The sequence below is a fragment of the Bipolaris zeicola genome (genome assembly GCF_000523435.1).
Source record: "Bipolaris zeicola 26-R-13 unplaced genomic scaffold scaffold_99, whole genome shotgun sequence".
NCBI lineage: Eukaryota > Fungi > Ascomycota > Dothideomycetes > Pleosporales > Pleosporaceae > Bipolaris > Bipolaris zeicola.
The window spans coordinates 1,100-16,311 of NW_006912148.1; the positions used below are offsets into that span (position 1 = coordinate 1,100).

A 15,212-nucleotide genomic window follows, 5' to 3' on the forward strand; every position below is an offset into this window, starting at 1 on the left:
AACAGAGTCTTGACACAAAGAAAAGTTGACCGCAAAAAGAAGAAAGAGGTCGGTACTGTCTTGATGGTACTTGTCGGGGCTGTCGATCCAAACAAAACGTCTTACAAATGTTGTCAAATTGCAAGACGAGCTGATGCGATTTGAGGCCATCCAAAGTTCAAACGCTCAGTGTTGGTGGCGTCGCAATTTCTGGCCTGGCGGTCGGGGTAACTGAGCCTTGATATCGGGTATACTTCCCGAACATCCGTAGCGAGTCATTGAACTGGAACTTCACTTTACGAATCCAGGTCTAGGCTCTCGAAATGTCTCCGCTTTTCCTCATAGCACATCCCAAATGTTGCGGACAATTGGGCTGACCCCAGTCTGTACAGGACTTCGGGGATCGGCAGTGGCCTTCTCAGGCGTCCAGTGCCGCGGCATCGGGTCTTCCCATGCAGTATGGCCGTTTCGGCCATCCTTGATCGTCCCGTTTGATGAAACCGGGCTTGCGTCTTCACCAGGGCTCTGCAGTTCAAAGCGGAAGGGGTTCCTAGTGAATTCTTCTGCGCGGGGTGACATGAGAGCGTCAATGTCGTCTGCAGCATGTCGAGGAACCGCTGCCCTTGGCAGTTTCGATTCAATCTCGGTTTGCAGCTTCTGTAATTTCCGTTGCTCGTTCATGTTTGGAGATGAAAACCTTGTTCGAATGGCTTTTCCGGGAGTAGAGAGGAAGGTTTCGCTCGGGGTCCGAGGGGTGGCTGGTGCTTTAGGAAGCGCAAATGGGGTCGTTGTATGCGCACCGCCGCGGTTTAGAACTTGCTTCGCCGGTGAATTGCTGTGACTGTCTACTCGAGGTCCGGCCAACTGGAATTGCTTCGATGCGGACATATTCAGCGGGACTGAAGATTCGAAAATAGTATTCGTTTGTGCTGTACCATCCAGGGATGCGAAGCCATTAAAAGTTTGATGGGCAGGCGGTAGGATGGCCTGGAATGAGGGTCTCCGATCTTCCGTTTCAAGGGCTTTGATAGTGGCAATACTGCTCGGCCTATCGAAAGGATTGAAATCCGCTCTAGTTGGTGAAGTCAAGCCAAAGGGATCCTCGTCTCCTAACCTGGGCTTCAACGGAGTCATGTGGAATTCGGTAGCACGTGGTGACTTTGACTCTTCCTCCAAACGATCGTTAGTGCTAGTAAAGACATCATCGGAGAACTGAGTCTTCACTGGGGAAGCGATTTCTGCAGATTTTGCGTCGTCATTGTCGTAGTGGTCCTTGAAAGGTGCCGGTTGACCAAGATGGAATGAATTACCATGTGATGACAAGGGACCGTAAGATTTATTGGCATCGTCCTGCATAGCTTTAGACATGTCAAGCTTGGAGCTGCGTGGTGAAATTCCTGGGATTACGCCATCCATTGCCTGTGGAGCAGAATCAGGTTCCTCGTTATCCAGATCATAGCCTGCTGGCCAAGAGTTGTCAAATGATGTTTTGATTGGAGACATGATCCCGGAGTCTGCTGTATCGTAAGATGGGAAAGTAGGTATGTTGAAACTTGCGACAGCAGGAGACCTCAAGGGTTCAAAGCTAGATGGTTGCATAGGAGCCAAAAGCCTTTCTTCCGTTCTAGATGAGGCACCCTCGTCGATGCCAAGGTTGGGTCGTAATCGAAGTTGACGGGAAAAGTTGGGGAATGAGGGGGGTTGGACATCGTCGGGTGACTGTGGTTGTGCTTCGCCACTGGAGATATCTTCAGTATGTATGATCGGCACATCATTGCTAGTCACCGAGACCATAGGGACTACTTGGCCCTTGGGATCGACGTATGGTGTGGTGGTCGGGGCCGGCTGAGATGTGAGTTCGAAATGCAATGGGCTAGAATCCCATGATCTGCGGAAACCGGGTGAGAAAGCACCAGTGGGTGCAGACAGTGGACCTGGAGAAATTGCAATCATGTTTCCAGTGCTAGCACGTTGCATGGTCATGTCGCAATCAGGAGGAAGCGGTGCCGTGCGCGGAGTACGTGATCCTGAGCCACCGTCTCGATCATACGAAGAGTACTTGTTCGATCCTGAAGGAAGACCAGCAGATCGTCGACCATAGCCCTGATTGTGATACGAGCGGCTCTCGTTCTGCCTCAGCAAGCTGTTGCGGAATTCTTGAAGCTGCATGATAAGGTTCATGTTGGGCCCAATCCACTTGCTTCGCTTCTTCGCCTTGTCGTATGCTTCTTGCACGCTCATTTGAGGATCTTTGTACAGACCATAGGCGACAATCAAACTGGCAGAACGACTGACACCACACTGACAATGAATGAGTACGCGTTTCCCTTGCTGTACCCGCTCGTCAATCATTCGCACGAGCTTGTGGAGGTCAGGCACGATATCGGTGTTATGCTCCCATGGCATATGGATGTACTCTGGTGTTTTGTATGTCTTGCCGTCAATGACAACCTCTCGTGGCTGTATTGTCTGCATGACTGGTGCCGTGGCTTTGGGTGTCGTTGGAGAGTTATCGCCCATGCCAAAGGATTGCTTTGGTCTCTGCGAAAGGGTAGCAAAGTCAATGTTCTCCGCCGGTGGGCCATCCACGCGTCTGGCATCGATGTCCTTTTGTGATTCTCCCGATGGTGCAGTGAAAGGATTTTTGACTTCACTTGCAACGTTGATAATGACATCGAAAGTCGTAGCCTGTACAGCTGTGGGCTCAAAGTAGAGATATACACCGGCCTCGTATATGCAGATGGGACCGTTGGGGTATGCTGCTGGCTTTTCCTCGCGTGATTGGGGGACGTCAAAGTTTGGCTCCTGGTCCTCCTCTTCTTCCATTTCAAAGGGGACTTCTGCGAGACCAGTTGGTTTGTTCACAACAGGACGCGGAGGCAACTGCATACCACCGAACGGGTTTACGCTTGGTGAACATAACGGCAAGGAAGGGGATGACTGGAAGTGACGGAGGGGCGGGCGGTTGAAGGATGGGGTTGAAGGTATGAGGAGTCGTACTGGCTTGTTGTCTGTGCTGCCGGGTGTCGATATCGTCAGGCTCAGATTGGATGGTCTTCGCTTAGGTGGTGTCGGCGGTTTGATGAACAGTGGTGATGGAGGTGCCGAACTATTCTTCTCTTTTGGCGCAACCGCAATAGGTGCCGGGGTGTGCGCTCGCAGGTTGCTCAGAGAAGATGCCGTGTTGATGCCGAGGTTTTTGAGATTCCGTGGTTTCTTCGCAGGCGTTGTTGGGCGTTGTAGCTCGAAAAATGTACTTGAGTCTCCAGACGGCTGTTCTGTCCTTCTTGACCTGAAATCAGCGACACATGACGAAGGGGCGAGTGTTCTTCCAAGAGGCGATTCGGGCGACACGCCCGGAGACGGGTCGGTCACAGACGACGAATCCATGGTTGAGATGGTAGTGGTGGGCGAGTTGTCGGACGAGGTTGTCGAGTTGCTTTCCCGGCTTTCGGTGTGAATGTGAAACGAGGAGAATGGCGCGCTCGAGGATGTGGTTGGGCTTGTTGCTGGCCGCACTAGATTAACGCCATTCCCGTCTGCATGGCCCTTGTTGTGGTGTTCTCCCCCGAATACAGCGCCGAACGAGGGCATGGGCATAAACGATCGCGAGCTAGTCTGCACCATAGTGAATCCGGGAAGTGTCGTCTGGGTTGCGGGAGGTGGGCAGCGCGCGCGTCGAGGCCAACGAGGAGCTGGAGGTAAGATGGAGGGTAATTTGGAGCAAGTCGCAAGGGACTGCTCAAGAGAGTTGGAAGAGAAAGAAGAATTAGGTGTAGAGAAAGGCCTTTTCAACGCCGCACTGTCAGCGCCATGTGGTGATGTGGGTAGGGTAGACATGACAAGCGCATGTGTTTCGAAACGTGAAGTATGCAATGGGGGAGAGGGAGAGGGAGAGGGAGGTGTAGGTTGAAAACGGTGTGTCCGGGTTTGAGACAGAGTCAAGTGCGGAAGAGAGGGTGGGTATAGTCGAGCAAGCAGCAGGCAGTAGTCGCCAGGTGACGGTTGCCCGTAGGTAGACAATGCCAGGCTCAGACACGCATAGTGGTCGAGACAGGCTCAGAGAGGGCGTAGCAGGGGGTGAGAGCGAGGGCGTAGGGTACAGGGGTGATGGGGACAAGAGAAGACGCAGCTTACCTAGTAGCCAGCGGCGACGGCAGTGGTGGCAGTAGTGGCAGTAGTGGCAGTGGTGGTGGTGAATGGGAGCGAGAATACCAGATCCTCGACTAAGCGCCTGAGGGAAGGAGCGACTGGGCCGGCGATGCGCCTATGCCTGGGAGAAAGCGGCGCGGAGAGGCAGAAAAAGTCGAGTGATGGCGCGGGTACGGGTCGTCGAGGCGGGCGTGGGTGGTGTTTGCGAGAGAGGGCCACGAATTGTACACTGCGACACACACAAACGCACAGAGGGCGAGCGACGGGCTCAGATGCGGAGACTTGTGCAGGGTGTGGTGACCAGCTTGGGAGGGGACGATGGAAGCCGGTCGTGGCAGAGCCGCTGCCGCCTGGTGTTTGGGGGAGGAGAGGGGAGAGGGGGAGACGGGCAGGCGAGCAGGCGATGGTCGAGTGTTGAGGCGGCGTGAATGCGTCGCTCACTGTCCATGGGGGAGAGAGGAGCCAGGGCAGGGACGCTAGGCGTGGCTGCTGTGTGCAAGCGCCGACGTCCAAAATAGCAACCGCCAGCCGTGCGCTACGAGGCAGCTGCGACCACTAGCACGCCATAGCCTGCCCGCCTCCCACGCAGCCAACGCCGCCTTACTGGGCCATGACTGCCTCGTCGCTGTCCTGTTGCTGTCCTGTCCTGTCCTGTCCTGTCCTGTCCAGGCCAGTCCACCGCGCCCGCCGAGCAGTTTGGGCGGTGCGAACTCGTTCACGCCCACTGGCCTCTGCCCTCGCGGCCCACTGTCCACTGTCCACTGTCCACTGCTCTCTGTCCTCCAACTGCCCTTTTGCCATCAGCCACCGGCCCTGAGCCTCCAGCCCGCTCCCATTGGCTGTCGTCCCTCTGCACCACCACTGGCCGCACGGCTGGCCGCTGGCGAACCCCCGGCCAGTCTGCCCAGCTGGGACGACGTCGCCCAGCATCTCCCCCTGGAACCCCCCCATCTCCAGCGGCGGGCAGGCCCAGACGACAAACCTTGGAACGAGGCTGGAGGGCCTGTGCCGTCCTGTCGCCGGTGCAGCCACCGCTGACAGCTCTCTCTGTCCTCGCCCGCCCCTCGGCCTGCCATCGACTTGAAGCGCTCGCCGTCGCCGTCGCCTTGCCGCGCCTCCCACTGGACCTCGCCTCACCTCGCCGCACCGCACTGTACCGCACCGCACCGAGGCACGCAAAACAGTCGGACCAGACATCTCTGACGTGAAACGCAACATGGCATACCCGTCGACCCACCTGTTGGCGGGGTGAGAGGGCGGCAGCGCACCGCGTCATTTGCCTCTGGGTCATGTGAGCACCACTGCTGGTTTCACCTGCATCCCTTTGGTTTCGGAAGCCAGACAACCTGCCAGCGCCCAAACTCAATCACGACAAGTTTGCGAGTTTCTTCAACACGTTGCCTGCTGACTTGCACTCACACCCTTTGGCCACGCCCGCATCTCTCTTTTCTTTTCTTTTTTCTTTGGCCTTCCCACATACACGGACCCGAGCCCGCCCATCCTCCGCTGCTCCCTGAACCCCATCCCGTCCTCCTGCACCACGTGTGTTTCAGTTGCCAACGCGAATGCGATTCGTGTACCCCTGTGGCGATCCATCGACTTGCCTCACAAAATGGCACGTGCCCATTCGATATTCGCTTTCCCTTCAATCCACCCGGCTCATCCACAGTGTTCACTCTCCCATGTTCCGTACAAATATCCCGTCGAGCCACTAACGGACCAGCCCACTCCCGGCCGGCCCCCATTCCATATTGTTATGCTTTCCATATCATCATTATACTTTATCATGAACACGCTTCTCGAAAATTAGTTGATGACAAGTTTTATCTAGTAGGGATTGAAACTACAGTCAGCATGACATCCTTCACCTCCCCCATCAAGCAACTAACGGTCCGCCTGCCAAACACGTGTTTTAATACCACAACACACGCTGTTGTTAGCTGCTCTGCATGGTTCCCTAGATCACCGTCGCTAGCTACCCACGCTTTTTCTTTTGTTTTTGCGCTATGGTCAAAGACCGAGCATAGGGCAGTCACTATTCAAGACACTATCGAATCATCTCTTGCCCCCTGGCAAGTGCTGCTATAAGCACTGTCTAAAGTATTGTACACGTTATCTGCAAGGATATCGATCTTATCCCGAGTGTCGTCATGGCAATAAGAGCTGCCAAAGACACTGTTGGGTCTATCCCTACTATTTTGCATGGCTTATTTCACCCACTTTAAAGGAGATGCATAGAGTACCCGGCGAGGGCAGGACGATCGTTCCGAATCCAAGACGTGTCTGAAAATCTCGGGAGGCTAGAATGATCCAGGGTGTCACAATGGAGGCTTCTTTACCTTGTTTACTACTTACATATGAGGACAACCGTCGCATGTAGTCAGGCCTAGCTGCTCGTGGAGACCTGTTCTGCTACAGCAGACTAAGATTAGATAGCTCTGCGCATACACGTCCATAGTGCATCGTCTCAAGATAATTACAAGATTATGCAGACAATCCTGCGAAATCACCGCTCCCGTCACATGAGATGTTCAGTCTCGCCTCAGGCGAACACAGGTGAACATGAGTGCAGCGCTAACCACTCAAAAGCCGCCAAGTCCCAATGCGGCATAGCGCGCCCACTCGAAATTCGCTCGCTTCAGAACATCGCAAAAATCCGACGACGACTTCTCTTTTCGCGACAACTAACCACCCAGGTCAATTCCCAACAGCCACCATGTCGAGGCCAACCGTCACCGTCGTCTCTGCCAAGGGCGAGGTCACCCAGGACACCATCCCCGTCCCCAATGTCTTCAAGGTCAGTTCCACCGTCGCACTTCGACATCCGCGATACGATGCAACCGGCAACCCGACGGACAGATCGAGAGAGAAGCTACAATGAATGCGTATAAACGGGAGATTTGCAAGATTGGAAAGTCGGCTGGAAACTCCATGCATATAATGAGCTGGATCATTCATGGGGTACTTGCGGCGCCATGACGAAAACTTCTGGGTTCCGCAATCAATATGGCGCTCTCTCGGTCTGCTCTGGTGTTGCATTGGGAGCATACAGTATCGTGCACTTAATCAATATATTCAGTTCTGACGATTGACAGGCCCCAATCCGCCCGGATGTCGTCCACGCGGTGCACACTGGCATGAACAAGAACCGCCGCCAGCCCTACGCTGTGTAAGCCTTCCTCGCAAGCTGCACCGTTGACTGATCTAACAACACGCAGCTCTGAGAAGGCTGGTCACCAAACTTCTGCCGAGTCCTGGGGTACTGGTCGCGCTGTTGCCCGTATCCCCCGTGTCTCTGGTGGTGGTACTCACCGTGCTGGTCAGGCTGCTTTCGGTAACATGTGCCGCTCCGGCCGCATGTTTGCTCCTACCAAGGTCTGGCGCAAGTGGCACCAGAAGATCAACCTGAACCAGAAGCGCTTCGCTACCGCCTCTGCGCTCGCTGCTTCAGGAAGCCCTGCTCTTCTCCTTGCCCGTGGCCACGCTATCAGCACCGTCCCCGAGGTTCCTCTCGTCGTCTCATCGACTGCTTTCGCCGATGCCGCCATCAAGAAGACCTCCGCTGCCGTCGCTCTCCTCAAGGCCGTCGGTGCTGGTGCTGATGTTGAGAAGGCCCGCAACTCGCGCAAGCTCCGCGCTGGTAAGGGTAAGCTCCGTGGTCGCCGCCACAAGCAGCGCCGTGGACCTCTTGTCATCTACAACCCTGATGAGGATGGCAAGGAGCTTGTCCTTGCTTTCCGCAACATCCCAGGTGTTGAGACCTCATCTGTCTACTCCCTGAACCTCCTCCAGCTCGCCCCCGGTGGTCACCTTGGCCGCTTCATTGTCTGGACCTCTTCCGCTTTCAGCGCCCTCGACAAGGTCTACGGATCCACCACTGAGCCCTCAGCGCTCAAGAAGGACTTCCTTCTCCCATCCCCCATGATGGTCCAGCCCGACCTCAGCAAGATCATCAACTCCAGCGACATCCAGAAGGTCCTCCGCCCCGTCCGTGGCGGAGCCGTTACTAAGCGCAGCCACACCCAGAAGAAGAACCCTCTCAAGAACTTCCAGGTGCAGCTCCGCCTCAACCCTTACGCTGCTACCTTCGCCAAGGAGAAGCTTGGCCAGAAGAAGATCGAGGCTGGCAAGGCCGAGCCTGCCGCCGATACCTTCTACGAGCTGCTCCAGGATAACTAGATGGTTGTTGGTTAGCGTTATGATTTCCTAAGGTGTTCTCTCTTCGGCTGGGATGGACTGGAATGATGAATGGCTATGACAAATGTAGCTCTTCACAAAATACCTCATGAAAAGGTTGCTTCCATGTTTGGCTGAATAATGTCTTTATGCAATTGTTCAAGACTGTGTGATGACTCTATGCCTGAACGTCTGTGGTTTATCTTGTTGTTCATATTCTTCGGGCCTGTCTGGCCTTATGTCGTCCCTATGTAATTTTCCTGCGGGGTAGCTCACACTTTGCAGTATGCAAATATTGTATGCAAATGTTTCGAGAGTTGTTGTGGTTAGCAATAAAACCATGTTGCTAACATAATGTACATTTGTGATGCCAACGCCATACGTATATAATGATGTATCCCCAAAACGCCATCGCTATGCACGTAACAAAGAGTTTCCCTTTGTAGCTTTTTCACTTGAAGAGTCTCTTCCCACCCGTCCTGCCCATTGTCCTTTCCACACCCTCCAGACTCATACCCGCAAAGCCCGCACCACCACCATCCCTATCCCTCTTGTATCGCCGGAGTGCCTCTCTCAAGTGCGCAGGCGTCAACGGCCCCTTGTCACAAGCGCGCAATCGCTCCTGTAAACTAGCATTCTTATCCACCTCCTTCCATATACCCTGCGTACGATCAACCTGGTTCAAGTACCACCCTGCACTTTGAATATCCGTATTCGTCGGCTTGTTACGCTCATCTTTGATATGTGCGCTCGGCCTGCCTAGACTCTGGCTTAGGATGGGGCCCGGTAAGTCTGGGTTGGGCAGGTGAGTGCGTACGGCGGACCATTCGTCGCGGACGGTAAGGGCGCGGTCGATGAGCTCGCCGATGAAGGTTTTGGAGTACGAGGTCACGGCGATGATGATGGGTTGGGGCACGGATTGCGAGAGGGTTTGGTTGACCAGTTTGCGGACGGTTTCGCGCTTGAGGCGGATACGGCGGTAGGTTGCGTAGCGGTCCATTTGCGCGGGCGTCATGAAGTCTTCTAGCATTCTGAAGTGGCATGGTGTTAGTTGAAAAGAAATGTGCGGTGGATGGGATTTCGATGAAGAAAACGTACCGTTCGTATTCTTTTTCTTGTTTGCGTCGTGCTTCGACACTCATTCCACCTTCAATCTCCATGCCCATCTCCTCACCCATCTCGTCTTCATCGTCATCTTCTTCCTCTCCTTCATCTTCACCTCCCACTGCACTCCTTCCATCGCCGCTTTTGCCTCCTCTTACACTCGACCCCGCGACACTTCCGCCATCGCCGCCCTTCTTACGGCGCTTCTTGCTGCCTCCAACACCATTGATAACGGAAGTTGTGATGTTGCTTTCTACCGATGGTGAACGCGAGTATTGGCGTGGCGAGCCCCCGATAGATTCGGCATCGGGAGAGAAGGCATTGCGTAGATTCGAAGGCTTGCGCTTCTTTGCTGGTGCGCCCGAGTGCGAAGATATGCTGCCACGCTTGCGGTTGCTGGACATGTTGAGCTGAGGGATGTGCGGTGGTGAGGCCATGGTTTCGTGTGTGATTTCTTTTTACTGCGGAGGCGCAAGAGGGTATGTTCTTTGGAACATGCGCGCAGCTCCAAGAAGATGGAACGGGGTGGAATGATGCTGATGGTAGTTGTCCGATTAGTGTCGTCGCGACTGCTGCGGTGAATGGAATTGACTCCAAAGTCGCGACCGCCAAGCAATGTGGTTAGCGCGTTTGCTTCGTTCCGCTCGGAATGCGCCCGGCCTTGATTTCGTCATCGCCCCTAGCTGTACTTGCTCTCACTAGGGATTTTTTGTATTAGGAACCCTACTGATGGGAATTGCGCCTTGATCTCAAAGTCTGCTTTTACTAAGATCGCATCGTTCGATGCACAGTTACTATCTTACCTAGACTTGAAGCAACACTGCACTTGGACTTGCAACACCTCTATCGCCTTGCTCTCAGTAACGACACTTCAATGCTCAAGTAACATATTGTTGTCTCTAGTAAACTGAGAAATTTACAGTCTCATTGTCGTCAGGATGAGCATATTTAGGGGCCAGCTAAATCCAGTGAATTACACGTAAACATTCGACATTAGGGATGCAGATAAGTCGTCTAGTGTAGACAACAAGACAATCACTGTGAATGTTATGCGTATGCGTATGCTATTACATCACAAGTAGGAGGACATACTGAACGATGAACACCACAGTTAGAGTAAAACGAAAGAAAGAAGTCTAATCCAGACACTAATCAAGATCAAAGTGATCAAAATCACTACACATCCATACGTCAATCATGTTAGATCTACTACACGATTATATAAAGCCAGCATATCGAAAATTGAAAAGAAAAAAAAGGTTCGGTTAGAACTACATTACAAAGCAAAACTCCCCTATCTAGCAGAGCATTAACTTCCTCCTACAAAGGCATCAAGTCATCAAAAGCGTTAAATCCATCCCCCCTTGTAAACCTATTTCTTCGCACCCCCTCCACCAACCCACCCCCCAACCCAACCTCCCGCACTCTTCGCACCATCAGCCACACTCCCCGCCCCTCCCTTGACCCCCTCCACAGCACTCTGACCATATCCACCCAGGGGCCCTTGTCCCTCAAGCGGGCGTCCCTGCTCGTCCTTGCCGCCGCGCTCAGCACGATTGATTCCTTCCTTCGATAACGCGTCACCGATGGGTTGTGCGAGACCGCCTTGGCCCACTTGGCCCGTTACGAGGCCGTTGACGCCGTCTTGAAGGTTGTCGACTTGCGAGATGCCTGTTACTTTAGTTTTGTCGAGGTTTTCTGAAGGAATCGTGAGTTAGCGGATATGTTGCGGTGACAAAGGCTTGAGAGGAAGGAGGAAGGAGGAAGAAGGAAACGTACGTTTGGCGGCGTAGCTGGCCTTGTTATCCTTTGTGAACCATTTTAGATACTGATCTTCGATCCAGGGCATCCAGGTTTCGTATTTTTGGTTGTAGTAGTCGTTTGCGGCTTGTTTGTAGGTTTTTGGTTGTTGCTTGTTGTCTGCCATTTTGGATATATTCGTAATGTGTTCAGTACAATGAGAAGAAAGAGATGCTCCTTAGGATATCGTGTAGATACGTAGTAGTATTGTAATATAGATTGTGGATGGGTATTAGTTGATATTTCTTCACCACAGGTAAACTAGAAAGAAAGAGAAAAGGAAAAAAACCGTCTGGTTAAACAAGCACACACCAAAATATATACTACACACAAGCAGCACTATTCATCATACTCAAGACCAACCTACACAACCCTTCCACCTTGGCCCAGCCAACCACACACCCCCACTCTCCCTCCGATGCCGTGTATACGACGCCATGCACGCCAACAGTGATCTCATCTCCGATCGGCCTGGCCCTTTGTCGCGACCGGAGGGGGGCCACTCAGACAGGGGGGCGTGTGTGCTACTAACAACGTAATGCCCAGGGTCCTTGATTGCCAATTTTACGAACCGGTTACATGGGAACACACATCAAAAAAGAGGGCTGTTGATGCGCGGCATTTTTTTGGAACAAGGGGGGTGGGTCCTACGTCATCTGAACCACTCAATTCCAAGGGGTCTGACCCTTCACCGAATGATCGTCCCGCGGTCGCCTGCGGCGTGGAAAACTTGCTGATTCACAACAACAACCTGCCTGTGTTGGGTTAGGTGATTTGCTGGGTTTTTTTGCGCAGCATGTCGGTGTGTGTGTGTGTGATGATGATGATGATGATGATGCGGTTGGGTAGGTATGAGGGTCTTTGAAGGGGAGGCAAATGGGAATGGGAATGGGAAGGTGGGTGCGGGACGGTGGGTGGCTGTGTGCGCCTAGATGCGCGCCACAGCTGTAAGACATGTCTTGACGGCGATCGGAGTCGCAGGTAGCCAAGGCCAAGGTATGAGCGAAATACTAGTCGTTTAGGAATGAGATATCCCGGTCTACTTTCACATGTTGGGCATCTGCGTCTTCTATAGTATGATCAATAGTTTTATTCCGAAACTAAATACAACACCGTGCTCCGACTGTAGGAACATGACTCTTCTACTCAGTCTGGTGCCTTGAATGTTAGTACCAGGTGGCCAGCAATAGCCTTAGCAACAAGATGGCTTGCAAAAAGCAAGGCCGGAGAAGTCCAACTCGTATAGTACTGCAAGACGCAGCGATAACAAAGTTCATGGTACATCCAATTTTTTAATTTTTTTTCTATTTTGTGAGTAGACAGCACAAGCAATCCAAGTTGAAAAGAAACTACCTCCGTTATAACTTTCCCTCAAACCAGTCGAGCGGTATCAAAAAATATTTCGCCAGTGGGCTGCTTCAGACAAGTCCAGCAGTCTCTTCTTGATCATCTTCGGCAGTGGATGGTGTGGGCGAGTTTGTAGTACTCTGTATGCCATCAGGGATGGGCTCCTCGTGAGTGATTCCAAGACCGAGAATGCTACCGCCACGGTCTTCGTCTTGGTCATGGTTAGTATCCCCATCAGCATAAATCTCCTGTGGATCAGGCGATAGCGCCAAGACTATAGTCGACTCGCTCAAGCAGCTTCCTTGGCTACTGTCGCTATCGTTACTGTTTTCGAGCATGTTATAGTTCTGATTTTCCAGGGAGATAAACCAGTCTACAAGTGTTTCTGGCCGGCGCGGTATTCCAAAGTTAACAACCGGACTGTCGTCTAGTTCAACACATTCGCCACGTATGGCCTCCTGGTCGTGGTCATATGCGAAAGTAGGCGTATAAATGATGGCTTTCCAGCGGGCAATCCTCCTCTGTATCTCGCAACGAACTAGGAACGAGTGAAACTGGTTTTTGAAATCCATCGGGAAATCTTCACTCAGTTCAAGGGAGCACTCGTCTTCATCACCACGCGATTGGTGACGTTTGATGCGCCTGATCAGTACTTCCGCCATCTTGTACACGAAAGGTCCACATGCGCCATCATCGTAATCGAACTGGTTGTGGTGGTCCTGATGTGGGGTATACTGTTGGATTCGATATCGCCAATTCCTGACGTCTTCTCCGAGGATTTTCAGCATGCCTCGACCGATTTGAAAACCAAGGTGTCGAGATTGTTCGTCGTCAAGAAATAGAGAATTGTAGTACGAGACTGTACAATGTATCCTGTCCATGGCGATAAGCGACCAGTGATTTCCTTGCAAGCAATTGTTCTCAACGCTACCGATTGCATCGTTGATAACAAGAAAAATCCATTGCTTGGTCTCGAAGCGGGCTCTATACTGCGCGTACTCCTGGGGATTGCTATCTTCGCTTTCTGCGGCGAAAAGGCATATTTGTGAAACCATGGAGTTGGCGATTGCAATTCTATGATTTTCACAGTTGTAATCTCGACAGAGGACTTCCAGAGCCATGTCTAGACTTTCGTCCCGCATCCAAGGCTCGCCATGGTTCCAGCTTGTACTCCTGATATGGTAGAAAGCATCGTTTTGAATTGTGATATCCCCCAGCTTGAGATACACGTTGGAATCAAACGGCGGGCTCAATTGGTACATTGTGCTGAATGCGGAATACCGACGAGGATGAGGAATAAAACTCCAGTGGAAAAGAATGGGTATAGGTTCCAAGTCGAGAGATATGTACTGACGACGCGGACACTGTTGCACGTTAGCACATTGTTTAGCTACTATTTCAGGTGAATGAACCATGCGAACCGTGATCTCTGTTTCTTTCCAGTTCATTGCGAAGCAGGTGCCCCAGTCTCCCGTAGTATTGACATCGATGCTATACCGCCGCTTCAGCAGTGGAGGCCTTGTCTGCCTTGTGGGTAGTAAACGAGCGCGCTCGAATCCACGTGAACCGATCACGAACATCTTGAGAGTCTTATAGCGCATGCTGTGTCGTGTATTTTCGTAGATTTTGCAGAGCTCGAAGCGCGCATGCTTTGCTATTCTAGATCGGTTATCGAACTTTGCAAGAGGGGAAACTACTTGATCAGATGACCGAGCCGTAGTAGCTGTTGTATGGGCCGTGGGACTCTTGGGCGTAGATACAGATGCTGAGGACTTCTGCGTACCCCGAGGGGGGGTAACTGGTGGCGTCGTGGTCGTTTTGTCATCCTGATCCTGACTTGGGGGTGTAGTGAGCGAGGTCGTGTGAGGGACAGGTGCATCTTCGTGTAGTTGCGCTTTTTCTTCCAGACATCCCTCAAGTTCTGAGACTAGAGAAATCTCAGTCACAGGTGGTGAGTGGGTTTGAAGTTGTGCCTGGGTATGTGCTTCAGTGCCCCTGGGCGAGTCAACAACCAACGCTGGCGTGCCCAAGTCAGAACAGGCGTTTTGAGTATTAGCAACAGTCATTATTTGGGTGCTTTCACTAGATGCTGAGCCTGCAGACTCTAGCGCTGTGCGGAATTTTGACTGAGGTTCGGCATGGACGTGGAGCGGGGAGGATGGTGCTAGTGAAGAAGGTGCGACCTGCGTAGTGACCTGTGCCGGGTTGCGCTCGTCGGTTTTCTCCTCTTGAATATTCATGACGTCTTTAGGTATTCCTTCGACCATCGTATCGTTGGAAGAGGTTGGAGCGCTGGTTACGTTGTAAGGAATAGCTCTTTGTGCAAAGAAAGTGATTGTTGGTACCTGACAATTCGGCCAGCGCTGCCTGGAGATACACTAAAGTGAACAAGAACACTTGTTCTCTGATATGAGTTTGCTGCGGTGAAAATGGAAGTTTTATGCGGGTTTGCGTCGGTAGTGAATGATGGCAGGCGGTGGCTAGGCTGAGAGACAGTGTTTGTTGCTGTCGAGACAGAGGACTGGGTGATGAGAAACAAATAACTGATAGTCGAGGTCTAGGTAGGTACAAGGCTTGAGTGAGAGGGGAGCTCTTTGTACCGGTGATGGGGAACAAGCGCGTTGTTGTGGGGGAAGCAAACTGTATTCCAACAC

The 15,212-nt window shown here is 52.5% G+C and overlaps 7 protein-coding genes across 7 annotated transcripts; 3 read left to right on the top strand and 4 right to left on the bottom strand.

Annotated features, from left to right (window-relative positions):
- Positions 1–318: 318 nt before the first annotated feature.
- On the bottom strand, positions 319–3,819 carry COCCADRAFT_37690 (uncharacterized protein; the record flags this gene model as incomplete). Its single annotated transcript, XM_007715166.1, has 1 exon — positions 319–3,819. One exon carries the CDS (start codon positions 3,817–3,819, stop codon positions 319–321), a length of 3,501 nt encoding a protein of 1,166 aa, XP_007713356.1.
- Positions 3,820–4,913: 1,094 nt separating this feature from the next.
- On the top strand, positions 4,914–5,339 carry COCCADRAFT_98975 (uncharacterized protein; the record flags this gene model as incomplete). The annotated part of the gene is made up of 1 exon (XM_007715167.1): positions 4,914–5,339. A coding segment is annotated over one exon (426 nt), but the record flags the coding sequence as incomplete, so codon positions are not given.
- A 141-nt stretch (positions 5,340–5,480) lies between these two features.
- Positions 5,481–5,648, top strand: COCCADRAFT_99001 (uncharacterized protein; the record flags this gene model as incomplete). The annotated part of the gene is made up of 1 exon (XM_007715168.1): positions 5,481–5,648. A coding segment is annotated over one exon (168 nt), but the record flags the coding sequence as incomplete, so codon positions are not given.
- A 1,199-nt stretch (positions 5,649–6,847) lies between these two features.
- COCCADRAFT_27118 (uncharacterized protein) lies at positions 6,848–8,310 on the top strand (the record flags this gene model as incomplete). Its single annotated transcript, XM_007715160.1, has 3 exons — positions 6,848–6,928; positions 7,227–7,300; positions 7,350–8,310. 3 exons carry the CDS (start codon positions 6,848–6,850, stop codon positions 8,308–8,310), a joined length of 1,116 nt encoding a protein of 371 aa, XP_007713350.1.
- A 448-nt stretch (positions 8,311–8,758) lies between these two features.
- COCCADRAFT_98972 (uncharacterized protein) lies at positions 8,759–9,815 on the bottom strand (the record flags this gene model as incomplete). Its single annotated transcript, XM_007715169.1, has 2 exons — positions 8,759–9,338; positions 9,406–9,815. The coding sequence occupies 2 exons, from the start codon at positions 9,813–9,815 to the stop codon at positions 8,759–8,761; spliced, it is 990 nt and encodes a 329-aa protein (XP_007713359.1).
- Positions 9,816–10,783: 968 nt separating this feature from the next.
- COCCADRAFT_37693 (uncharacterized protein) lies at positions 10,784–11,338 on the bottom strand (the record flags this gene model as incomplete). The annotated part of the gene is made up of 2 exons (XM_007715170.1): positions 10,784–11,109; positions 11,191–11,338. The coding sequence occupies 2 exons, from the start codon at positions 11,336–11,338 to the stop codon at positions 10,784–10,786; spliced, it is 474 nt and encodes a 157-aa protein (XP_007713360.1).
- Positions 11,339–12,629: 1,291 nt separating this feature from the next.
- COCCADRAFT_99000 (uncharacterized protein) lies at positions 12,630–14,825 on the bottom strand (the record flags this gene model as incomplete). The annotated part of the gene is made up of 4 exons (XM_007715171.1): positions 12,630–13,922; positions 13,980–14,217; positions 14,332–14,634; positions 14,686–14,825. The coding sequence occupies 4 exons, from the start codon at positions 14,823–14,825 to the stop codon at positions 12,630–12,632; spliced, it is 1,974 nt and encodes a 657-aa protein (XP_007713361.1).
- Positions 14,826–15,212: the final 387 nt, after the last annotated feature.